This window comes from Neovison vison, chromosome 2 (genome assembly GCF_020171115.1).
Source record: "Neovison vison isolate M4711 chromosome 2, ASM_NN_V1, whole genome shotgun sequence".
NCBI lineage: Eukaryota > Metazoa > Chordata > Mammalia > Carnivora > Mustelidae > Neogale > Neogale vison.
Genome location: NC_058092.1, coordinates 77,836,663 through 77,862,890, shown reverse-complemented (window position 1 = coordinate 77,862,890; position 26,228 = coordinate 77,836,663). Strand labels below are relative to the sequence as shown.

Below are 26,228 nucleotides of genomic sequence, written 5' to 3'. Positions count from 1 at the left end.
GAAGAGATAATATGACAGTCAGCTAGCAATTTTCTCTCATAGGTATGCAAAGGATCGTATGTAGTGCCTGGAGTATAGTAAGTATTCAAGAAATGGTTATTACCGGGGCGCCTGGGTGGCTCAGTGGGTTAAGGCCGCTGCCTTCGGCTCAGGTCATGATCCCAGGGGCCTGGGATCGAGCCCCGCGTCGGGCTCTCTGCTCCGCGGGAGGCCTGCTTCCTTCCCTCTCTCTGCCTGCCTGCCTCTCTGCTACTTGTGATTCCTCTCTCTCCGTCAAATAAATAAAATCTTTAAAAAAAAAAAAAAAAGAAATGGTTATTACTGGGGTGCCTGGGTGGCTCAGTGGGTTAAAGCCTTTGCCTTTGGCTCAGGTCATGATCCCAGGGTCCTTAATCCATTTTGAGTTTATGTTTGTGTATGGTGTAAGAAAATGGTCCAGTTTTATTCTTTTGCATGTGTCTGTCCAGTTTCCCCAATAAAATTTGTTGAAGAAACTGTCCTTTTCTCATTGCATATTCTTACCTCCTTTGTCAAAGATGAATTGACCATATAATGATGCGTTTATTTCTGGCTCTGTTCTCTTCCATTGATGTATATGCCCGTTTTTGTACCAGTACCTTGCTATTTTGATTACTATAGCTTTGTAGTATATCTTGAAATCTGGGATGGTGATACCTTCAGTTTTGTTCTTTTTTAAGATTGCTTTGGCTATTTGGGGTCTTTTGTGGTTCAATACAAATTTTAGATTATTCCTTACAACTGTTTCTTAATAGATAATATAAAATAACTTTCCAAAGATAACCAAAAGAATTACATAGAATTATATAATTCAATAGCCAAAAGAATTAAATAGTTTCTAGTTTCAGCTATATGCACCCATTCTGAGAAGTGAGTTGGTTACTACCTTCTATTTTCAAATGTTGTTTACTAAAACTAAACTATGAACTATAACTATTATTCTACTTTCTTTGTATACCTGACTTATTAAGAAATTAATATAAGTCTGATAATTTTAGTTAGATCCATAGGGTGATGAGTTGCACATCGTTGTCTGGTTAGGAAAGTACAAGCAAAATGGGATATAGTAGGTGCAATGTATATTAGTTCCTTTTCTCCCTTTTTACCACCCATTCCTCAAATTTTGTAGCCAAGCAACTGCTGGTTTCTAATAATCAACTAATATGTTACCGACCTTTATATGTTGAACAGAATCTTAATAGCTAACACTCTGCTTGCCACTCATAGGCACTTAATAAATATTTGTTTATTACATAAAGTGCCTTGCTTTTCTATAATAACATTTATATAGAGCTAAAAGTACTCTATTAGAGGAGAATAAGACAATTTTAAATATGTCGAGGTTAAAGAAATAGTCTGAGAGTGTCCTGTAAGCATTTGAAATTTATCAATCTAGAAATTAAAGTGAAAGTCCTGAGAAGAAATTAGATTTTTGAGAAAAAGAGAGTGTGAAGGGACTGAAGAAGAGTAGAGAAATAAGAAAACTTTCAGAGGTTGGAAAGAAATTAACAATGACTTGTAACAACAATGGTGCAAGATATAGAATCATCTAGTGTCACAGAGATCAATGTAGAAAGGAATTTTAAGAAGAGATACTTCAATCAATGATGTCAAATATTATGAGATAATGGTTTTTACAAGGAAATCATGAAATTTCTTCTTTCCTTTAGTCTTATTCAGGCTCAGCTAGGATGCATTCCAATACAAGACTTTGCTTTGACACAAGATACCTCAAAGATTTTCAGAAATGGCTCACGAATTACAAGATGTATGTTATAGGATTAATGGATTTTCAGTATTTTTCCCAGTAAAATATTACACTAGATTTAACTTTGGAAACTTCTTTTTAGGGTTATCAGATTTTGTGGCTGTTCAAGAAAAGAAGTTTGCTGTACTATTGAACAGTTTGATTTTAGCTAAATGTTTTAGATGCAGACTTTGGGAAAACTCTCTACATGTATCCAAACAGCTGGAAAAAATTGGTAGGTACTGAATACAGGCAGACAATTTGTCAATGTCTGCAGTTTATTTTGTTTTTCATTGTTGGGAAAATTATTCTATGGTATTAATAGACTTTAAGAAAAAATGTGTTTGTAGGCCTAAATAAGGTACTGAACTTCTCTTGAAAATCTGATTTTCATTTTCTCCTGCTTGAAGGATTCTATTTGAAATCCATTGAGAAGTCTAATAAAAATGAATGCTCTTTTTTAAAAAAATATTTTTAAAAATTTTATTTGAGGGAAGGGGGAGACAGAGGAAAGAGAGGGAGAGAGCATGAGCAGGGAGGAGGAGCAGAGGGAGAAGCAGACTCCCCACTGAGCAAGAAACCCTGATGTGGGGCTCCATCCCAGGACCTTGAGACCAATAATCTGAGCCAAAGGCAAATACTTAACCAACTGAGCCACTCAGGTACCCCCTACTAAAAATGAATATTTTTATTTTTAAATTAGTTCTCAAATTAAGAGTGAAATTTCATTTTAGTATTAGGTAACTATGTGTTGTTCTCTATTCCACTTTTATGATTATTTTGTTTTGATCTCAATGACAAGGTACAGAGCTAGCAATCCTAGCCATTCCTAATTCATTACAGAGAATTATATCACTTATTTATATCTTAACTTTTTCCCTTTTTTTTTTTCAGTAACAGGACAATATTCACTCTCATCTTCATAGAGATTCTGTAGACAAAAGATTCTGCATAATCACTTCTTACCTATTCAGATGTAGCTCAAGTTATGTATTGAAGAACTCTAGAGGGTACCAGTTATAAAGACTGGGGGGGGTATAACTAGGTATACTCTAAAGTTTTCCAATTTGGTGCCTTTGATTTTGTGATCCTACTCCTCCTCTCTAAGAAGAGAATTGTTACTCCATGACTAACAGCTTTGTTTGCTTTATAATTTTATATGCATTTTGGGGACATTAAAAAATATGTAACAGGTAAAAAAAATATGTAACAGGTTATTAGGGGTTGTCTCATTATTCCTTAGAACAAAGATCTCCAACTATTTTGTGAGGAAGTGCTTTATTATTTCCTTGAAGTTTGAAATCAGTGGGATAGCAGAGGACTGGCCAGTCCTGGGAGCTGCGGTGAAGATGGGAATTAGCTGGTGGAAGAAAGTAAGGTCAAATTAGAGGAGGGGTTCTTGACATTAAGGCTCACTTTTCTACTGAAGTCCTAGCAAACCAGATGTTGTATCCATCTCACAAAGATGAGTTATAAAGTGGGAAGGAGGTTCCATATAACATTTGGGAAATAACAACTTAGCGAAATTTTGAAATTAGATTAAATGATTAAGAAAATTTTCATTATACTTGAAAAAGTCTTTCTGACTTTCTAGAATATTGTCAATCAGGCATCATTTGCTTCTATCTTTTCCAAATTGTTGAACACTAATGTGTTTTTTATACTAACTCAGTATGGCTGAAGAGAAGGAAGCAAAAATTGCCCAGCAAAATTCATACACTAGAAAATGGAAGAATCTAAATGAAAAAGAAAATCTACATTCTTCCTGAGCACCAGGAAAAGAATGATGAATACAAATTAATTTTTCAACAATGTTTATAAAAAATTAAAATTCAGGAAAAGTTTCGAGGGAAAATGAGCATGGAGGAATTATTAATACTAGGAGTTATATCTTAAGAATGAGTAAGAGAAATTTTCAAGTATAGTTAAAGGTATGGAAAAAGAAATAGTGTAATATCCCCACCAGTAATATATGTGCCCCAGGCAAGACGGTTATATTTTGGAATTTTATACTTCTGATAGTATAAAAACCCTATTTTGGGGTTTGGTTAAATTCATTTGTTAGTGTAAGAATTTTAAATTCCAGTTTCCTGAAGCATAAAGAAACAGAGAAGGTGCAAAAATAGAAGTGAACTTGAAGAACAAAATTAAAATAAATGTGGCTAGAGAGTTGTCATCAAGAGGAGAATGGTAGGAAATTAGATGTGACAGGTAGACTGGTCAAGTCAGATAGGTAAGGGAGTTTGGTCATGGTAAAAAATTTTCACTTTATACAAAATGCAATGGAAAGGAATTGGAAATTTTAGAAGAGTAAAATTATCTGGTTTCAGTACAGAAACATAGAACTCTCTTTCTAAGGTGGACTGTAGCTTTATGAAGCAATATTCCCATCCATAAGTCATATTGTCTTCTCTTCAAACATGTTACATGTTACAGTTAACATGTAACAGTAGGAATCACTTGGTACTTTATGGATGGCATATGATAAAAATAAGTGTTGAATCATCTTGTGAACCAAAGAGTTCCTCTCTCTTCTACAAAGCAAATATATGTTTTATTTCATTTTGGAAAAAAATATATAACAATTGAATAAATGTCACAGCCCAAATAATCCAACTGAAGAACTTTTTTAAAAAACTTCAAAAACTAATTAATTAATCTGGATCTTTAAAACAAATTTTTTACTAATGTCATTGAAAAGTTAAGTATAGATTTAGTGTAAAATGGATTGTTTAAAAACTGCTATTTGATTAATTTCCCACAGGTATAACATTGTCAAATGCAATGGTAAATGCAGGTTTGACCTCCTTTAAAAAAATAGAAGAAACAGATGCAAGAGAACTTGAACTGGTATTTAATATTCACTTATTCCTAATGTTACCTGAATTTTATCTAAATTTTAAAGCCTACCTTTTATATCTTTTTTCTTCTAAAAATTTTTTTCCTTCTCATAGTCATAAGTATTTTAACTTAAGTTTCTGAGAATAAGCATTATTAAAACTATTGATACTGAAAAGTATTTACTAAAAGAACTTCTAGCCTTGTGGTAAGAATATAATGATATAAATGTTTTTAGATTTTAAATAGACACCCCCCATTTGGAACGCAAATAAAAGAAACAGTGATGTATCTGCCAAAATATGAACTTGAAGTGGAACAGGTAAATTTTTTTAAAGGTATTTTCATTGTCTTTTCAGGAATAAAGCTACCCATAGCTGACTTGGAGCTGAATAAGAGAAGTAAGGTTATTTTTAACACTTTTATGCCTATTCTTTTTTTAAAGATCGCAAGATATAGTGACACCATGGCAGAAATATTAGTGACCATTACCTTAAGAAATTTTGAACAGCTACAAACTAAAAGAACAGCACCAGATTCTCACTATGTTACCTTAATCATAGGTGATGCCGATAATCAGCTGGTTTTTAAGCACAGAATTATGTAAGTACACGATTTCCACTTGATTCTATTTCTAAGCATATACTATAAAAGAAAAATTCTGCTGAGAAAGAGTAACAAAATCACTGTGGGGTTAATTAAATTACATTTTCCTTATGCTATAATGGGGTAGTTTCTTGTCTGTTAAAGAAAGTATTAACATTGGGTCTGTTGTCAGTACTCAAATGAACAGTGTGAAATCTATCACCATGGTTTGTTTTGTTTTGTTAACAAGTGAATAAATGACCTTTAGGAGTAGCTATAGCCCACTGTTGTTGAAGTTTCTTATTTTTTGCTTTTCTCCAGTCATTCACAACCTTACTACCCTTTCATTATCTTCCTCTTGCTCCTTTTAAGATATATCTAATATTTCCAAAATAAAATCCAGCAAACTACTATAGCTCCATTGTAGGATCAGGCAACCAGATCAAATATATAAAGAAGGTACCTTCCCTTACACCTGGTTCTCTAGCATATCATTCTATTATTTTTACATTAGTCTTTTTTCTGATAGTGTTATTTCTCTCAGATGCCATAGGCAAACTCTGTAAGGTTAGCAATTATAGGTATAACTAATATTTTTTGAGCTCTTCATAGGTTCCAGGTAATGAATTATTTAATCTTTGTATAGACAGGTGCTATCATTATCTTAATAGAGGAAGAAATTGAGACAGAGAGTTTAATCAATTTGTCCAAGTTCATATAGGTAGTTTATAGCAAAGTCTGGGTTTAAACCCAAGCAGTCTTACTCCAGAGCCTATGCTCCTAATTGTATTAATTTACTTGTAAGTTCAGGTTTAGCAGTGACTCAGAAATGGGAATCTCCTCATTGTTGCCAGAGCACTGGAAGATATCTTCCCAAAATCATCTATGCAAGGTTCCTAAAAGGACTACAGTGCCTAATAGAACATCCCTTTCACTATTAACTGCTTTACTGCAGCTAGCTATGACACATTTATAGAGAATATGTCATTGTACAAATCTTTGTTTTCTGTGGTAAGTCTGAAGACAGTTTTGTATATATAAAGCTAAAATAAATTCAATCACAAAATTGATTGCTGGTTTGTGATGTTATTGGACGCAGACTATTTTATATGAATTTTAAAGATACTATTCAAGTTCTCACAAATTCGTATAACTTATATATAGCCATTTGAAAGTGGTAGTGATTTATGGGCAAGCTCATGGGTTGTTGATATCAACTATGTATTCAGGTGGACCTGAAATGAAGCAATTTAACTTGGAATCAGCTGTTTGGCCAATGTGTAGTTAGAAAATTATGGTTGTGGTAGCCCCCTTGACACTCCATTTCTTCCTCCTCAGAATTTGCAGGAAGTAATTTTCAGTACTGACTTTTGCTTAGTACCAGATAGGACCTATCTAAGGGTCAGTCTGTCCTTGATGATTAATATATTATTTCATTTAGTATTCCAATTACAATTTAAATGATGTTATTCTTTTTCAGGGATTCTGTTTTGCTAAAAGCTGGAAATTGGACTAAAAAGATTGATGTGAAGAGAGCTTTTAATTCTGAAGATCTTAGCGTAAATCTAATTAGTTCTGAATATGGTAAGTTCATTGAAGTAATGAACCCCATAAATATAAAGAATATGATAGCATTTAAAAATTTCTTTCATGCTGAAACAGAAAAGCAGTTTAAATGATATTGTGTAAAAATAATCTATTTAAATAATATGAGTAATTTTAAAGGAAGTTTCATATATTTAGATAAGTGAAAGATAGCACGGACTAAGATAACAAAATTAAAATTATATCTGTTCATTTATAAGTATTTTATTTTACAAGATAATAAAATTTCAATTGTTATAGGAACATTGATTTTTATCTTTATGATGATAAATGTATAAATTTTAACTTATTTTTTGATTTAATTTAATTTTTTCCGTGTTCCACGATTCATTGTTTGTGCACCACACCCAGTGCTCCATGCAATACATGCCCTCCTTAATACCCACCACCAGGCTCACCTAACCCACCACCCTCCTTAACTTGTTATATTTTTTTTTTTTTAAGATTTTATTTTATTTATTTGAGAGAGAGAGACAGTGAGAGAGAATGAGCGAGGAGAAGGTCAGAGAGCGAAGCAGACTCCCCATGGAGCTGGGAGCCTGATGTGGGACTCGATCCCGGGACTCCAGGATCACGCCCTGAGCCGGAGGCAGTCGTTCAACCAACTGCGCCACCCAGGCGTCCCAACTTGTTATATTTTTTAACTCTTGTTTTTTTATATATATTTTTATTTCCTGGACTTGTTAGCTCTTTTATTTCAAAAGGTATAGAAATGAGAAAGATATAAAAACAAATAAATGATCTCATGGCTAGATTTATAGGACTTAAGTACTTGTATACTCTTTTCGTTTTTCCAGTTGGACTCGATATTCAGCAGAAATTTTCAGTCTTTTACTTAGGCTTTACGAAGAGGCCTGAAAATCAAATAGTTATGCGAAAAAAATCAGAAACAGAGATTTCCCATTCTAAACATTCAAATAGATCTATGATAGCAGGACCCAATAAAGGTAAATAGCTATATTTATTACTGTATTGCATTAAAGCAAAGTTATAGCTAGGGAGGAGTATCAGTGTTATAGTACTGCTTCATTCAAGATGTAGATACTTGGGAATTAGACGTTTAAGCTTCATAATAATTACATTAATATATAGTAGGATTTTTTTCTTATAAATAATATTTGTCAAATTGGGGTGATATTTGGAGCACAGATTATTTGACCAGTTTTTGATTTACAGTATGCCTTTTTTTCTAAAGGCCATTGTTGGGGAAGTGCAAATGATATATAAGACTTTATAGATTTGATGAGGCAAATCAGGTGACAGTGAACTTAAGAATTTTTTGTTACAGAATATTTCAAAGATACACAAAACTGGACAGATCTGTATAATGAACCCTTACGTCCTCATTACCTACCTTAAACAATGTTCAACTCATGGCTTATATTATTTCATCTGTACCTCTTTTCAGTTTTCCCCTAATATATTTTAAAGAAAATCGTATTATATCCTCTGTAAGTGTTTCAGTGAGGATTTAAAAAAAAAAAAGCATAAATACATTGCTCTTACATATAAAAAGCTAATAGTAACTAATATCATCCAATACTGAGTTAATATTCAGCTTGCTAATTACCTTATATGTAAGGGGAGTAACTAAGAGGTACTGAGGAATGTGAAAGCAGTAGCTCCTATCAAAGTAACCTAGACAGTTGTGCTTTCTGAATTGGTAGTTATAATAAATAGTAACTTCAGTGAATAAAGGCAGGAAGAGCACATAGAGAATTATCCTGTGGACCCATGAACACTCATCTCCACCTCTTTAAAGAACACAGAGTAGGGTGCCTGAGTGGCACAGTTGATTAAGCATCTGTCTTTGGCTCAGGTTATGGCCTCACATATGAGCCCACATCAGGGCTCCCTGCTCAGCCAGGAGTCTTCTCCCTCACCCTCTGCCCATCTGCCTGCTCATATCTCTCATGTACTCTTTCTCGCAAATAACTAAGGTCTTTAAAAATGGGCGGGGGGGGGGTGGGCACCTGGGTGGCTCAGTGGGTTAAGCCTCTGCGTTTGGCTCGGGTCATGATCTCAGGGTCCTGGGATCAAACCCCACATCGGCTCTTCTCTCAGTGGGGAGCCTGCTTCCCCCTCTCCCTCTGTCTGCCTCTCTGCCTACTTGTGATCTCTTTCTCTCTGTCAAATAAATAAATAAAATATCTTTAAAAAATAAAATAAAAATAAAATTAATTTTAAAAAAAACCCACAGAAGAGCTCCCATTTCTGGGTAGGATGCAGTAGTTTGTGGCAGGCCAGTGTACCTAAGCCTACCTAAGTTATAAATATTACAATTTTTAGGACATCTGTGAAAGCAGACTAAAGGAACTAAAATTCCAAAGGGAGAACCATTTCAGGCTGAGGAGTCAAGGACCTGTAGGCTCTTAATTAAAAGCCTAAGTATGCTATGCTCTCAAAAGGGATTTATGTGATCAGCCACTCACCATGTTTGCCTAACACAGGAAAAAGGAAACATTCTTTGGTGTAATATAATATAATTTGGAATTTACAGATACAATGTTTGCCGTATAATAAAAACTGACAACACATTCACAGAGGCAAGACCATATGATTTATAATTAACAGTATAAAGGAAGTGAAGCACTCTGTAGATGATTCAAATAAGAGAGCTAGCATTTAAAGATTCTAAAATAACTATGATTAGTATTTAAAAAAAAAAAAAAGGAAAAAAAAATATGAAAGGCTGAGAAGTTTCACCAGAAAACTATAATCCACACAGAGATTTAAATGGACTTTCCTGAATTGAAAAATACATTATCTGAAGTGAAAAACTTATTGGTAGGTTTAATAATGGATTGGAGGGGCACCTGGGTGGCTCAGTGGGTTAAGCTTCTGCCTTCGGCTCAGGTCATGATCTCAGGGTCTTGGGATCGAGCTCCACATCGGTCTCTCTGCTTAGCAGGGAGCCTGCTTCTCCTTCTCTCTCTCTCTGCCTGTCTCTCTGCCTACTTGTGATATCTGTCTGTTGAATAGGTAAATAAAATATTAAAAAAAATTATGGCTTGGATATAGCCAAACTCAGGATCTGTGAAATGTTAGACATAATAAGAAAAAATATTCAAATTAAAGCCCAGAGATAAGAGAATGGAAAGAACACAAAAAAGCATAATACTCAAAAAATTCTAAAATATGCATAATTAAAATCTCTAAAGCAGCGAAGGAAAAGAATGGGGCAAATGTAATATTCAGAGACAATGGCTGAGAACATTCCAAAATAATGAAAGACATCAACTCATAGATTCAGAATTTTAGCAAACCCTAGGAGGTAAATGCATAGAAAACCACAACGGGCACATTGTAGCAAAACTGCTGAAAATCTTAAAAGCAGACATGGAAAAATGAAATATCACCTTCAAAAGAGGAACAGTGAAACTGACAGCTGGTTTATCAACTGTGATGATAGAAGATAATGGACCAACAGCTTCAAAATGTATTAAAATGATGCTAACCTGCATTTCTGTGCTCAGTGAAAGTATCTTTAAAAATAAAACTGAAATAGAGATATTTTGAGGAAAAACAAAACAAAACTGAAGCACTCCAACACAATGACTAAATTTATTGGCCTTCAGTAAAAGAGATACTAAAGGGAGTTCCTTTAACGAAAATGACCACAGGTGCAGAAATGCTGGAGGGAATGAAAAACAGTCGAAAGGGCAAATAAATGACTAAATTTACTGTTATAAATTAAACTAAATTGGCTATTGTACAGCAGTAATTGAAATGACTTGTAGAGTTTTAAATATATGTAGAATTATAATCAGAAATGCTCTTACCTCAGGATTATAACACACCAAATATAAGGAATATAGAAAGAAATAACAAAGAGAAAAGCAGAAGTGAATGAAATATAGAATGTAATGTACAACAGAAAAATCAACAAAGCTAAGATTTGGTTCTTTGAAATGATTAATAAATTTAAGAAGCCCTTATCAAGACTGATAAAGAGATAAATGTAAATTAACAATATTAGGAATGAAAAAGGGGATACCATTACAGACATCAAAAAGATAAAGCTATTTTGAATGATTTTATATCAATAAATTTGACATAATTTGGGTAAAAATGAACAAACCCTTGAGAAGCAAAACTTACTGATAGAAAAAATAGAAAATTTTAGTGGTCTGATACTAGTAATGAAATTGAAGCAATTAAAAATCTTTCCACAGAGAAATCCAGAGCATTAGGTGATTTCACTGGTGAATTTCCCCAAACATTTAGGAAAAAATAGTATCAAACTTACCCAAACTTTTTCAGAGAATAGAAAAAGAAAAAATAGTTTCTAATGCTGTAATTTTTTTGAACAGAGCCCACACGGAGATCTTGACTTCAAAACCTGACAAGGACATTAATAGAAAGGGAAATTATTCACCAGTGTATGTCATGGAAATAGATCCAGAAGTTCATAACAAAATATTAGCAAGTAGAATCCAGCCATATATTTAAAAGTCATACTACAGTACAATTAAGTATGGCTTATTCCAGGTATGGAAGAGTGTCTCAGCATTCAAAGATGAATCAGTGTATTTCACTACATTAACAGAAAAAAAAAACAAAACACCCATGTGATCCTCTTGATAGAGGTCAAAGAAATTTGACAAAAATTCAATGCTCATTTTTTATTAAAAAATATATATATATAAAACAAATGCACACAGTAGTGAAATAGTTTAAAAACTTTCCTATTTAGATGGAGAATGACACAAGAATGTTCTCTATAGTAATAGAGTTATATAGTAATACTATTACTCTATAGTAATCGAGTAATATACTCTATTATTACTACTACTACTACATAATGTTAAATAACATGCTAGAAGTCCTAGTCAGTACAGTTGTATAATAAAAAAAAATAAATAAAAGTGATAAGGAGTGGGAAGAAAGAAATAAGCTGTTGTTACTTGAAAGCAACATGATTATAGGGACACCTGAATGGCTCAATCAGGTAAGTATCTGCCTTCTCCTCAGGTCATAATCCCAGGGTCCTGGGATCAAGTCCACATTAGGTTCCTTAATCAGCGGGGACCCTGCTTCTCCCTCTCCATCTGCCTCCTTTTTCCCCTGCTTATGCTTGTTTCTCTCTCTCTCTCTCTGTGTTAAATAAATAAGTAAAAGTTGAAACAAAAGAAAGATGATTATATACCTAGAAAATCCAAAAGACTGTAGACACACTGTTAGAATTAATATATAAAATTGGAAATATCACTGAATACAGAGTCAATATAAAAATACTACAATAACACTAAAAAGAATAGAGTATTTAAGAATATATTTAATAAAATTAGTGCAAGATGTGAACACAGGAAATTACAAAACACCACTGAGAGAAATTAAAGAAGACCTAAATAAATGGAAAGATATTCTATGTCTATGGATTGGAAGTCTTCATATTGTTAAGGTGGCAAAATTTTCCAAATCAATCACAGCTAGCAAAATCCTAGCTCTGCTTTTGGCAGAAATTCATAAACTGATTTTTAAATTTCATATGGGAAGAGGGAGACAGGTGGTGGAAGAGTGGGGAACCTTGTTTCACCTGGTCCCTTGAATTTAGCTAGATAACTATCATACCATTCTGAACACCTATGAATTCAGCCTGAGATGTAAGAAAAGAATTTCTGGAATTCTACAAATAGAAAAGCAACCAAAAAACTACCTTTTTGCAGGTAGGCTGAGAAGTGAATCTGAGGGGATGTATCAGGAGATAAATGGGAGGGAGAGAGATCATCCATATACCAGCTGCTGGAAAGTGATATAGCCCCAGAGCACAAAATCAGAATCTAGAAGTCTGCTCTAGTAAGATACATCCTTGCCTGATAGGTGCTCAGGTGGTAAAGTGGGGCAGAATTCTAGGTGGGACAGTGTCCTCTCAGGATTCCCTAGCTCACTGAAAGAATGGGGGTGCCTGAGCCAGCAGAGTTCCCAAGCACTGGAGTGGGGAAATTGATTACAGCCAGTGAGACCAGGAGGGGGCTCTCAGTTCTGTTTGTCATAAACCATGAACCACAGCACAAAAGGGCAGAAATGTGATGACCCTCTGCCTTCCCTGGGAGGATTAGTACAGGTGCAGGCTGCAGGAGTCTAGAATTTGGCACACACAAAAGTGAAAACTGCTTATTCCTGAGGGTTTACTGAAGAGAGGGAGCTGTGATCTTTCAGCTCTGGGGCTGGAGATCAGGGCCCAGCCACTTTTATTTTCATCCTCTAAAGAGGTATAGAAAGCCTTCAGGAAACAAAGTACATAGATCAACCAGAAGCAGCTTTTACTGAGCCTGGACCCCTGGCAAGGGCAGTGCAACTCCACCCAGGCAAAGATAATCTAAGAATTAGTGCAGCAGGCCCTTCCTCCAGAAGACCAGCTGGAACATCAGGCCAACACCAAGTTTACAGAGCACACATGACTGCAAAAGTCCAGTGATAGGGGAAATTAGTATATAGAATTTGAGGGTTTTTTTTCTCATGGTTCATTTATCTTTCAGTTTATAATTTTCATTTTCAACTAGTTTCTTATTTTATCAACTCGTTGTTTTTAAGTCTTTTTTAACTTTCATTTTTACATTTACATATTATAGGTGTCGTCTTCACTTTTGGCTTCCTTTCACTGTATTCAATTTTATTTTTGTGTGTATATATATATATATATATATAATCAGTTTTGCTTTCTTTACAATTTTGGGATTTAGTGTCTTCTAACAAACAGACCAAAATACACCCAGGACCAAGTGGATCACCCTGTTTGCTATCTGGGAGATTATATTCCCACCTCCCTTATTTATTTATTTATTTATTTATTTATTTATTTTTCTTTTTCTTTTTTGGTTTCTGACCTCTTTGGATTTGCCTAGTGTATATTTTGCTTGGGTCGTGGTTGATATTTTTAATTTTGTTTTCTCATTCATCCATTCTCCTCTGGGCAAATGACTAGGAGGAGGAATTCACAGCCAAAGAAAGAACCAGTGGTAATACTCTCTGCCACAGATCTAATCAATATGGATATAAGTAAAATGTCAGAGCTGGAATTCAGAATAAAAATTATAAACTTACTAGTTGGGCTTGAAAAAAGTACAAGACACATTAGAGAATCTCTTAGTGCAGATATAAAATCTAATCAGGCCAAAATTGAAAATGCTTTACCTGAGATGCAGGCTAAATTGGATTCTCTAACAACTAGGGTCAATGAAGCAGAAGAGAGTTACATAGAAGACAAGTTGATGGAAGGGAAAGAAGCTGAATAAAACAGAGGAAAACAACTAATGGACTGTGAGGGGAGTCTGAGAAATCAGTGAAATCATAAAGCAAAACATTAGGATTATCGGGGTCCCAGAGGAAGAAGAAAGAGTGAGAGAGGGACAGAAGATATATTTGAGCAAATCATATATGAGAACGTCTCTAAGCTGGGGAAGGAAACAGGCATTCAAGTCTATGAGGTAGAGAGGATTCCCCTCAAAATCATTAAAAATAGATTAACACCTGACATATATAATAGTGAATCTTGCAAATTCCAGAGATTAAGTCCTGAAAGCAGCTCAAGACAAGAGGTTCTTAACCTACAGGGATAGAAACATCAGGCTGGCAGGCCAGAAAGTGTTGGCATGATGTATTCAGCATACTAAATGAGAAAAACATGCAGCTAAGAATACTTTATCCAACAAGGGTGTAATTTAGAATGGAAGGAGAGATAAAGAACTTCCAGGACAAACAGAAACTAAAAGAATTTGTGATCACTAAACCAGTCCTGCAAAAAATATTAAAGGGGATCCTTGAAGTGAAGAGAGAGCCCCAAGTGACATTGACCAGAAAGAAACAGAGACAATCTACAGAAACAGGGACTTTACAGGTAATGCAATGGCACTAAATTAATATTTTTCAGTAGTTACTTTGAATGTAAATGGACTAAATGCTCTAATCAAAAGACACAGGGTATCAGCTTGGATAAAAAAGCAAGACCCTTCCATATGCTATCTACAGGAGACTCATTTTAGACCTAAAGACACCTCCAGACTGGAAGTGAGGGAGTGGAGAAATATTTATCATGCTAATAGACATCAAAAGAAAGCTGGAGTAGCAGTCTTTGTATTAGATAAATTAGATATTAAACCAAAAACTGTACTAAGGGATGAGACTTACTACATCTTACATGTAGTAAGAGATGTAGAAGAGGGACATTATATCATACTCAAAGGGTCCATCCAAAAAAAAGATCTAATGATTATAAACAGTTATGGTCCTAAGTTGGGAGCAGCCAATTATATAAACCAGTTAATAATCAAACCAAAGATGCACATCAATAATAATACAGTAATAGTAGGTGACTTCAGCACTGAACTCACAGCAATGGACAGATCATCTAAGCAGAAGGTCAACAAGGAAACAAGGGCTTTGAGTGACATACTGGACCAGATGGACTTCACAGATATATTCCATCTTAAAACAACAGAATACACATTTCTTCTCAAGTGCACATGGAATATTCTCCAGAATAGATCGCATACTGGGTCATAAATCAGGTCTCAGTGGTACCAAAAGTTGGGATCATTCCCTGCTTATTTTCAGAGCACAATGCTTTGAAACTTGAACTTAATCAGAAGTGGAAATTTGTCAGTAATTCAAACACTTGGAGGTTAAAGAGCATCCTACTAAAGAATAAGTTGGTCAACCAGGAAATTAAGAAGAATTTTTAAAATTCATGGAAACAAAAGAAAATGAAAAAATAATATTTCAGTGCCTTTGGGATATAGCAAAGGCAGTCCTAAGAGAGAAGATATTAGAAAAAAAAATTTTTTAAAGCCTCAAATACACAAGCTAACCTTACCCCTGAAGGAGCTGGAGAAAGAACAGCAAACAAAGCCTAAACCAAGCAGAAGAAGAAAAATAATACATTAGTGTAGAAATCAATGAAATGGAAACCAAAAGAACAGTAGAACATGAAACTAGAAGCAGGATTTTTGAAAGAATTGATAAGATTGGTAAACCCTTAGCCAGACTTATCAAAAAGAAAAGGTAAAGGACCCAAATTAATAAAAGCATGAATGAAAGAGGAGAGATCATGACCAACACCAAGAAATACAAACAATTTGAAGAAAATATTATGAGCTACAATATGCCAACAAATTAGGCTGATGCATTCCTGGAAACTTACAAACTACCAAAACTGAAACAGGAAGAGGTAGAAAACCTGAACAGACCCATAACCAGTAAGGGAATTGAAGCAGTCATCAAAAATTACACAACAAACGAGTCCGGGGCTAGATGGCTTCCCAGGGGAATTCTACGAAACATTAAAAGAAGAAGCTGTTTCAAAAAAATAGAAAGGGATAAAAACTTCCAAACTCATATGAGACCAGCATTAGCTTTTTTTTTTTTTTTTTAATTTTAGGCCAGCATTACCTTGATCCCAAAACCAGACAAAAAGCCCAACAAAAGGAGAATTACAGGCCAATATCCCTGAAGAACATGGGTGCAAAAATTTTCACCAAGATATTAGCAAGTAGGATCCAATAGTATATTAAAAGGATTATTTACCACAACCAAGTGGGATTGATTTCTGGGCTACAAGGATGATTCCACATTCACAAATCAATCAGCATGATACATCACGTTAATAATAATAATAATAAAGGACAAGAAGTATATGATCCTCTCAGTTGATGCAGAAAAAACATTTGACAAAATACAATATCCTTTCTTGATTGAGATTCTCCACAGTGTAGGAATAGAGGGAACATACTTCAATATCATGAAAGCTGTATACAAAAAGCCCACAACAATTAACATTCTCAATGGGGAAAAACTGAGAGCTTTTCACCAAGGTCAGGAACACGGCAGGGCTACCCACTCTCACCACTGCTGTTCAACATACAGTACCAGCCTCAGCACTCAGATAACAAAAAGAAGTAAAAGGCATTCAAGTTGGCAAAGAAGTCAAATTCTCCTTGTAGGTGACATGATACTTTATGTGGAAAACCCAAAACACACCACCCCAAAATTGCTAGAACTCATACAGGAATTCAGCAATGTGGCAGGATATAAAATCAATGCACAGAAATCAGTTGCATATCTATACACTAACAGTGAGACAGAAGGAAATAAAATTAAGGAATCAATCCCATTTACAATTGCACCAAAAATTAGTTAGACAGGAAACAACACATTTTGGCGAGGATGTGTAGAAAGGGAAACCCTCTTACACTGTTGGTGAGAATGCAAGCTGGTACAACCACTCAGGAAAACAGTATGGAGGTTCCTCAAGAAGTTAAAAATAGAGCTACCCTAAGATCCAACAATTGCACTACTGTGTATTTACCCCAAAGACATGCACCCCAGTGTTCACAGCAACAATGTCCACAATGGCTGAACTGTGGAAAGAACAAAGGTGTCCATTGACAGATGAATGGATAAAGAAGAAATACACTCACACACACACACACACACACAATGGAATATGTATATATTCCATTGTATATTATATATTCCATTGTATATGTGTGTGCATCCATGTAAAAAATATACATTTTTATATGCCTATATGCATATAATATATATATTTTTTTACATGCCTGCTCACACACACACATATACAATGGAATATTATTCAGCCATCAGAAAGGATGAATAGTTACCATATACATCAACATAGATGGAACTGGAGGGTATTACACTGAGCATAATGGGTCAAAGAAAGACAATTATATGCTTTCACTCATATGTGGAATATAAGAAAGAGCACAGAGGATCATAGGGGAGGGGAGAAAAAACTGAATGGGAAGTCATCAGAGAGGGAGAAAAACCTGAGAAACTCTTAACTATAGGAAACAAACTGAGTATTGCTGGAGGGGAGGTGGTTGGGGAGATATAGTAATTAGATGATAGGCATTAAGGAGAGCACATGGTGTGATGAGCACCAGTTGTTATAAGCAACTGGTTCAACACTACATCTGAAACTAGTGATGTGCTAAGTGGTGGCTAACTGAATTTAAATAAATAAACAAATAGAATTCATATGGGAATGTAAGGTATCCGGATTAGCCAATCAGTCTTGGGGTGGGGAGAGGAACAAAGATAGAGGACTCACAATTCCTGATTTCAAAACTTATTACAAAGCCACAGTAGTCAAGACAATGTGGTACTGGCATAATAATAGCCATATAGATCAACAGAATATATTTAAGAGTACAGAATAAACCCATACATCTGTGGTCAGTTGATTTCCAACAAAGCTGTCGAAACAATTCAGTGGGGGAAATAATAGCCTTTCAACAAATAGAGCTGGACAACTGAGAATAGTCAGTTGAGTTAATTATATCATAATTACTTCATACAATATATGGTATTACTTCATACTATAAATACTTCATACCATATGTAAAAATTAACTCAAAATGTGTTACGACCTAAAAGTAAGAGTTAAACTGTAATAATCTTAGAAGAAAACATGGGTTTATATCTTCATGACCTTGGATTAGCAATAGTTTCTTAGGTATGACACCTAAAGCTCAAGTAACTAAAGAAAGATGAATTGGACTTCATCAGAATTAAAAACTATTGGGGGCACCTGGATGGCTCAGTTGGTGAAGCATCTGCCTTCAGCTCAGGTCATGATCCTGGGATCCTGGAATTGAGTCTCCCATCTGCCTGATGCTTTTCTCTCTGCCTGCCGCTCCCCCTGCTTGTGCAGGCGCGTGCTCTCTCTCTCTCTCTCTCAAAAATAAGTAAAGTTCTTTTTAAAAAAAGATTAAAAACCTTTGTGCTTCAAATAACACTATCAAGAAAGTGGAAAGAACAGCCCAAAGAGTGATAGAAGATATTTGCAAATCACATATCTGATAAAGGAGTCGTATCTGGTATACACAAAGATGTCTTGCAACCCAACAATAAAAATGCAAGGAACCAAATTCAAACTGGTCAAATGATATGAATAGACATTTTTGCAAGGAAGACCTACAAATGAGCAATACAAACATGAAAAGTTGCTCAGCATTATTAGTCAAGATGGAAATGCAAATCAAAACCACAATGTGACACTTACTTCCCACCCACTTTAGTCAAAAAGATGGACAATAGTAAGTGTTGGTGAGGATGTAGAGACATTGAAACCCTCATAGCACTGCTATGGGAATGTGAAATTGTGCAGCTGCTTTGGAAAACAGTTTGCCAGTTCCTCAAGAAGTTAAGCATAGAATTATCATGCAACCCAGCAGTTCCTTTTCTGTGTTTATATCCAAAAGAATTGAAAACATATATAAACTAGCATGTGAATGTTTATAGCATCATTATTCATAATAGTAAAAAAATAGAAACAGCTGAAATGTTTACCAACTCATGGAATGAATAAGTTAAATGTAGTATAACCATATAATGGAACATTCAGCCATAAAGAATAAACTACTGATACATGGATAATCCCTGAAAAGATTATGCTAATAAGAGAAGCCATTCACAAACGGTCAGATATTATTAGGATCCATTTATATGGGAAGTGTAGAATATGCAAATTTATAGAGATAGAAAGTTGATTAGTTGTTGCAGATGCTGGGTGTAGGAAGAACTAAAGAGTAACTACTAATAGCTATGTGATTTTTTTTTTAAGGTGACAATGTTCTGGAATTAGATACAGTGATGGTTACACAACCTTGGGAATATACTAAAAACCTACCAAACTGTACACTTTAAAAGAGTAGATTTTATGGTATGAATTATATTTCAACTAAAAAATTTGAAAAACAATAGTATTACTATATGCCAGCAAACAAAAAAGGAATAGAAATCGTCATTTTTAAAATGCCCTTTATAGTAGCATGAGAAATCAGTTTAAAAAAGACAATTTAGAATTAGAGCTGCATAAAGATAATATAAACTCAGAGCCATCAGCTGACCATCCTTTACCACATGCAGAAAGGATCACAGAAAGCTGGGTTTTGAAACAGAAAACTAAAGCAGAGGTGCAGAGAGGTGCAAAGGTGAGAATGCCAGAGTTGGGATTCTGATGACTTCCTGTTTCTTGGTTTTAGTCCCTTCTGATGCCTCGCTGAATTGCTGCTTTGGATTCTGTGACATATCTGTGTTCATGTAACACATTTCCCCCACTCACCAGCTCTTTTTGTTTAAAGTAGCTTGAATTTTTTGTTACTTAAAATTGTAATGAGAAGTTGGAATGTTTACTATACGTCCTGCTAGCATGAATCTTCTGTAAGGGCAAAAGTTCCCTATGTATTTTGCACAATCCTTGAAAACGGGTAAAAGATGCTTCCTATCAAACAAATAATATTTTATTACACTCACATACACACACACACCCTTCAAATATACCATCCCAAATCTTTTTTTTTTCAAATTTTTATTTAAATTCTAGTTAGTTAACATACAGTGCAGTATTGGTTTCCGGAGTAGACTTCAGTGATTCATGACTTGCATACAATACACAGTGCTTATGATAACAAGTGCTCTCCTTAATACCCATCACCCATGTAGCCCATCTCCTCCTACTTCCCTCCATCAACTCTCAGTTCTCTATCATTAAGAGTCTCGTTTGGTTTGTTTCCCTCTCTCTTTTTCCCCACCCTTCCCACATGTTCATCTCTTTCATTCTCAAATTCCATATAGGAGTGAAATTATATGGTATTTGTCTTTCTCTGACTAACTTATTTCTCTTAGCATAATGCACTCTAGCTCCATGCACATCTTTGCAAATGACAAGGTTTCACTATTTTTTATGGCTGAGTGATATTTCATTGTGTGTGTTTGTGTGTGTGTGTATATACATACACATACCACATCTTCCTTGTCCATTCATCAGTCGATGGACATTGGGACACTTTCTAGATTCTGGTTACTCTTGATAATGCTGCTATAAACATTGGGTTGCATGTACTCCTTCAAATCTATATTTTTCAACCATCCCAAATCTTGTGAATATTCCAGTTATATAATTCAGTTCTTATATGCAAATTCATATATCCCCCAAATAAAGATACATACTTACACCTTTAAATATAACATACATATCCTATCTGCACCTTTCTCAATATGTGACACAATGAAGGGGTCATAGATTTATACCCTACTAAGGTTGTTAGAACAAAATTTGGCTTTTTCAAAACAATCCAAATTTCAATTTTTCTGACTTCCTGTCCGACCATGTTATTAAATGATACAAACTAATATTCCGTTCAGAGACTATAGTTGCTAAATAATTGTTTCTAAAATGTGCTTGAAAGTTCAGCACATACTTGAGTATCATAATATCAAATTATGGGGCCATATATAAAAACAGAAGTATGCACTTTAATTTACATAATATAACTAAAAATTATTTTCATGCTTCCTGTGTTTGAAAACATTCTTTTAGCAGTAGTTTCTCATCTATATAGTCAAATAGATAACATTTTGTAAAATTTAAGGAAAAATATTTTTGCTATTTTTAAGATATGACAATGTAAAAAATATACTTTTTTGACTATAAAGTATTTAAAATTTTTTCAGGCCTATTCTTAATATATAAGATTTGGGCATTTAAACTTTTGATCCTTTAAATAGATTCTCAGTAAGAGGTATGAACTTTGTTTAATTTGAAGAAAATTGATTTGACATTAGTAAATTCATTTACAGTTGCTATGCCATTCTGAGTTGAAAATTTAAAATATTTGAAAAAAGAAAAGGATAAAAGAAATGCCTGAGCACTGTGGACTCCAATTCATTAGTGTTACCATTTTCATGATAAATAAATGACAAAATGATAGTGTATTTGACAAAAAATTTAGAGAGGATGCTCTCTCATTTAAAGTCATAAAGTGCATAAATCTGATTAACATAAATCGGAACTGCAAAAGTCAAAGTAATATTCTTTTAGAAATACTAACCCCAGGGGTGCCTGGGTGGCTCAGTCAGTTAACCTGTCTGACTCTTAATTTTGGCTCAGGTCATGATCTTGGGGTTGTGATATCAAGCCCCAGAGTCGGGCTCCCCCTTCAGCATGGAGTCTGCTGGAGATTCTCACTTTCCCTCTCGTCTCTCTCTCCCTCCTCTCTAAAGAAATAAATCTTTAAAAAAAGAAAAAAATATTAACTCCAGTAGCTTATACAGAGACCAATTACTTAAATTTATAATTAGGATGCAAGGCTAAGTGTGTCGGGTGTAATGTGCCTACTACTATCAATTTTTCTTTGATTTTTTAAAAAAAGATTTTATTTATTTATTTGACAGAGAGAGACAGTGAGAACAGGAACATAAGCAGGGGGAGTGGGAGAGGGAAAGCAGGCTTTCCGCCCAGCAGGGAGCCCAGAACACTGGGATCCCAACCTGAGCCAAAGGCAGGTGCTTAACCCTCTGAGCCACCCAGGCATCCTCTTTAATTTTTTTTTGAAACAACTAACCCTTGCCCCACCAACCATTACTGACCCTATTAAAGTAATTTTAAATATTTTCTTAAATACAATTCTAGTTGACATTAATAAATTTATTTTACTTTAAATAATTAGAATTGGGGCTTTAAAAACATACAAATCTATATGTGACAGAACTATGAAAATATATGCCTTTCAGATTATTATAGTAATGGGATTTATTATTTTTATATGGGATTTTATATGATATTATGTGGGATTTATTAACATATCATATGGGATTTATATTATATTTATATTAACATATTATATGGGATTTATTATATGATATATGATACTTTATATGGGATTTTATATGATATTATATGGGATTTATTAACCTTAAATTATACATAAGAGTACAGCTTAGGTCAGTTTTCTTTGAGAACCTAATTTTTCCAATTATCAATCTCTGTAATCTTATGTTTGTTAATAAGACAAAATCAGACAATTATCAGGATATGGGTAGTGGTGTAGGGATGGAAGAGCACCTATATAAGTACCATTTCTAACACCTTTAATGTTTTTATCACTTAGGTAATTAATATCCATTTGTTAATATTCTATAAACAAACTTGTATACAGTCTTCATTCCCAACAAGACTTGCCAACTCTGCCTTGAAATTTGCGAGTGTCTCCAGAATCTTTAAAATTCAACTGCCGGATGGTAGATAGTTTTCAACCACTGGGAATAAATGTGTATAATCATTGGACACCATCTTGTGGTGATGTTTAGAAATGCATCTATTAGGAGTTGGATTAAGGAACAAAGCAATTCCTTATTCCTTACTGCAAAACAACAACCTACAAGGCTTTGCCTCCTGACTTCCCACCCCCCAAATCCTTTGATTTCTTCCCTAAATAAATTAAATGCATTATTTGAGGGAGACAAGGTGGTTGAGAGATCAAGCTCTGGAACTAGACTACCTTAGCTAGAATCTCAGATTTGCTATTTCTTATCTAGATAGTCTTGATTCTCTGGAATTACACAGGGAGACAGAAAATAAAAGAGATAAAGGGAAATCTAGGAGTTTGGTAGCTGACTAATAAATGTTCCAGAAAGAGACAACAAACAAATCAGAAGAAATAATTTAAGAAAATTTTCTACACTTGGAGATATAGATCTGCATATCAAAAAGGCTTAGTCAGTGCTAGTTAGGATGAATGAAAGAATATCTACAAAGAAGGAATAATTGAAACATTTCAGAACATCATACATAAAGAGAAAATCATAAACACTTTCAAGGAACAAGAATTGAAATTTTGTTCATCTTTATCAGCAGCACTGGGTGGTAGAAGACAATAGACTTAAAAGTCCAGGGGAAAATGATTTTCAACCCTGTGTTCTATACCCAGCCAAACTATTAAGTGTGAAAGTAAAGTAATCTTAATACATCGAAGGATTTAGAAAGTTGAACTCACACACAGCTTTTCTGAGGCAGTTGCTTGAGTATGAGCACAATGTAACAAAGCAGTTAACCAAAAAAGAGTCAAAGAATCCAAGAATAGTGGATTCACTCAAGAAGCTTAATGAAAGGAAGTTCTGGAGGACAGTTGTAGGACAGGCCTACAATATGTTAGGAGGAGGATGGAGTGTTTAAGAAAGGAGGTAGCGATGAAGGGGGAATAAATAGGTGGTGTCTCCATGTATTTATTTTTGTCTCTGAAATATTGAATACACTTAAAAGAAATTTAAGACTAAAAGAAAGGCAGCAAAACTTCAGGGAAAACAAGACAGCAGCTCAAGAAAGAAAAGTGCTCACTTGATTCAGTATTAAAGATATTTTTTCTTTCTGTCTAGCTCTCAAATCAGCCCATTCTCTGACTGTAGTAGTATCATCACTCTAGACTGAATTACCATCATTTTTTTGCCTAGACTCCTGTGGTAGCCTTTTTTTCAAACTGTGAATTTAATTATGTTCCTTCCTTGATTAAATCACTATAGTGTCTCCTCCTAGGCCTTAGAATAAAAGATCCAATCATTAACATCCCTACTAGGTCACGTAGTCAGTCAATTCCTAAGCAGAAGTGGGATGGCAGTTGCTAGGTAGTCTTGTCTCACCTCCATAGAATTGGCTGGTTAAGGACACTAGAGACCTAAATGGACCTTGACAATTTATTACTTATGTGCACAGCAAAATAAGATCAGCATGTTATCAGTTGCTTGCATTCCTAATCCCACAGGATAACACTGATCAGATAACACAATGGTGGATTGCTTTGTTTTTGAGGCATCAAGTATAGGCTGCAATTAAGTGGTTTTATAGCCTGCATCTGTACCTTGGAAGAGGCAAGGTGGAAGGACCAGTGCCTTACCGGAACCAGAGGCAGATGAGAAGCTGCTTCATGGCAGTCTCATGCAAGCTAAGGAAGCAGATGAGAAATGTCTTTTAGCACCACCTCACAAGACTATCTTGACATGTCCCAAAGAGGTTCAGAGGGCATTCTATAAATAGTTAAGTCTTGGATATGGCCTATATAGAGACATGGAATTACCAGGGTTCCATGGTGGAGCCATTCTACAAATACAGCCTGACCATTCTCTACTAATCTCATCTTGTGTGCTCTCTCTTACTTGCTGAGTATTAATCTTTCAATTTCTCCTATATGCCATGCTTTCCCTTATAGAGCTTTTGCATGTGCCATGCTCTCTTTCTCCTCCCTCCTTGCCTTTTTAATTCCCATTCTTTCTTTTGTCCTCAACTCAGTTGAGTTAGGGAAGTTAGGGAAGCCTTCCAAGACATTCCTACCTAGGATGGTGCCTCCAATTATCATATAGCATTGTGTTCCTCTCCTTCATAGGATTCTAAACAATTTTAATTTTATAGTTACTTGCATAATCCTTAAGTAATAATAGAGATAATATATGCTCTAATATATTAGTTTATCACTTAATTTAGAAATGCCTTCACATACTTAATTTCATTTTATCTTTTCATCTCTATGAGGTGAACAAAACAGATACTGTTTTTAATCTGTTTTTTTACAGTTAAGAGCCCATATTAAAACTTGTGTTTTCTTATTTTAGTTTAAGGTGCCCTGTACCTCACCATATGTTTCTCATGTGAATATATAAGGCAGCATGCAGTGAGTAAAGAGGGACAAAGAAAATGCCATAGGGGCTCAAAAAAGAAAAATCACTTCAGATGGGGTGATAGGAGTAGATCTCCATGGCAGAGGTACCATTTAAGTTGGTCTTGAAAGTCGATAAGCTTCTGATAGACAAAGAAGTAAGCAGCTTCTAAGACAAGAGGTAATATCAAAGTTATAATCATAGAATGTCTTGAGACGATTTGAATAATGGCAACCAAATATGTTTTGATGAATTAGGATTAGTATTTAGGGTACCAGAAAGGGAGGCTAGAATTACATTGTGGAGGACTTTAAATATGGAATTAATTTGCTGGCATAGGAAGTAGCTAACATTTCTAGGTGGACAAATGATCTGACCAGAGTTGAACTTCAGGAGGACTAACTAAACAACAGCATGTATAATAAATTGTAATATAGTAGGACTTGACAAGGATACCAGGTAACTGAGAGATGAAATTTTGAACTGGAGCAAAACTTCTAACCAGTAATCCATGGCAAACCTTGCAAAATATATTGTTGAACCCTTTCATCTAAAGACCACTGGGAGCACACCTGTAGTTGAGGAAAGTTACAGCAAAAGACCACAGCTCTGGTAGAGCTGTGGGTTATCTCAAGGGGTTGGGAAGAAATTATTTATAGGATTTTAGGTTGTGCTGGTGATTCTTAGCAGGGTTAAGGGAGAGCAGAGGTAAATTCTAGATTACATACTTTAAAAAAGGGAAGTATTAGATATTTTGGTGTATCTTATTTTAGATATGGGAAGATTATGGAAATAGTAGTCATTTGTGTTAGCCAGAAGAGGGGGATGTTTTGTTATTTTTGTGGTTCTTGAGTGTCCTTGTCTCAAGTTTCAGAGATAATTACACAGTAGTCTTACTTCGATCTTTACTACAGTCACAGAATGGCCTTACCTGAGTATTGTTTATATTCTGCCAAAGTTGTTTATATTCACTTCGGAATAC

The 26,228-nt window shown here is 34.8% G+C and overlaps 1 protein-coding gene across 3 annotated transcripts in view; it reads left to right on the top strand.

Annotated features, from left to right (window-relative positions):
* HFM1 (helicase for meiosis 1) overlaps window positions 1-26,228 on the top strand; it is a 122,020-nt gene that overhangs the window by 71,578 nt on the left and 24,214 nt on the right. For all 3 annotated transcript variants that reach the window (XM_044238667.1, XM_044238668.1, XM_044238669.1), the window contains 7 exons: window positions 1,689-1,786; window positions 1,869-2,000; window positions 4,530-4,615; window positions 4,842-4,925; window positions 5,049-5,206; window positions 6,669-6,772; window positions 7,591-7,740. In XM_044238667.1, the coding sequence (XP_044094602.1) occupies window positions 1,689-1,786; window positions 1,869-2,000; window positions 4,530-4,615; window positions 4,842-4,925; window positions 5,049-5,206; window positions 6,669-6,772; window positions 7,591-7,740 (812 nt within the window). The remainder of the gene's footprint in view (window positions 1-1,688; window positions 1,787-1,868; window positions 2,001-4,529; window positions 4,616-4,841; window positions 4,926-5,048; window positions 5,207-6,668; window positions 6,773-7,590; window positions 7,741-26,228) is intronic.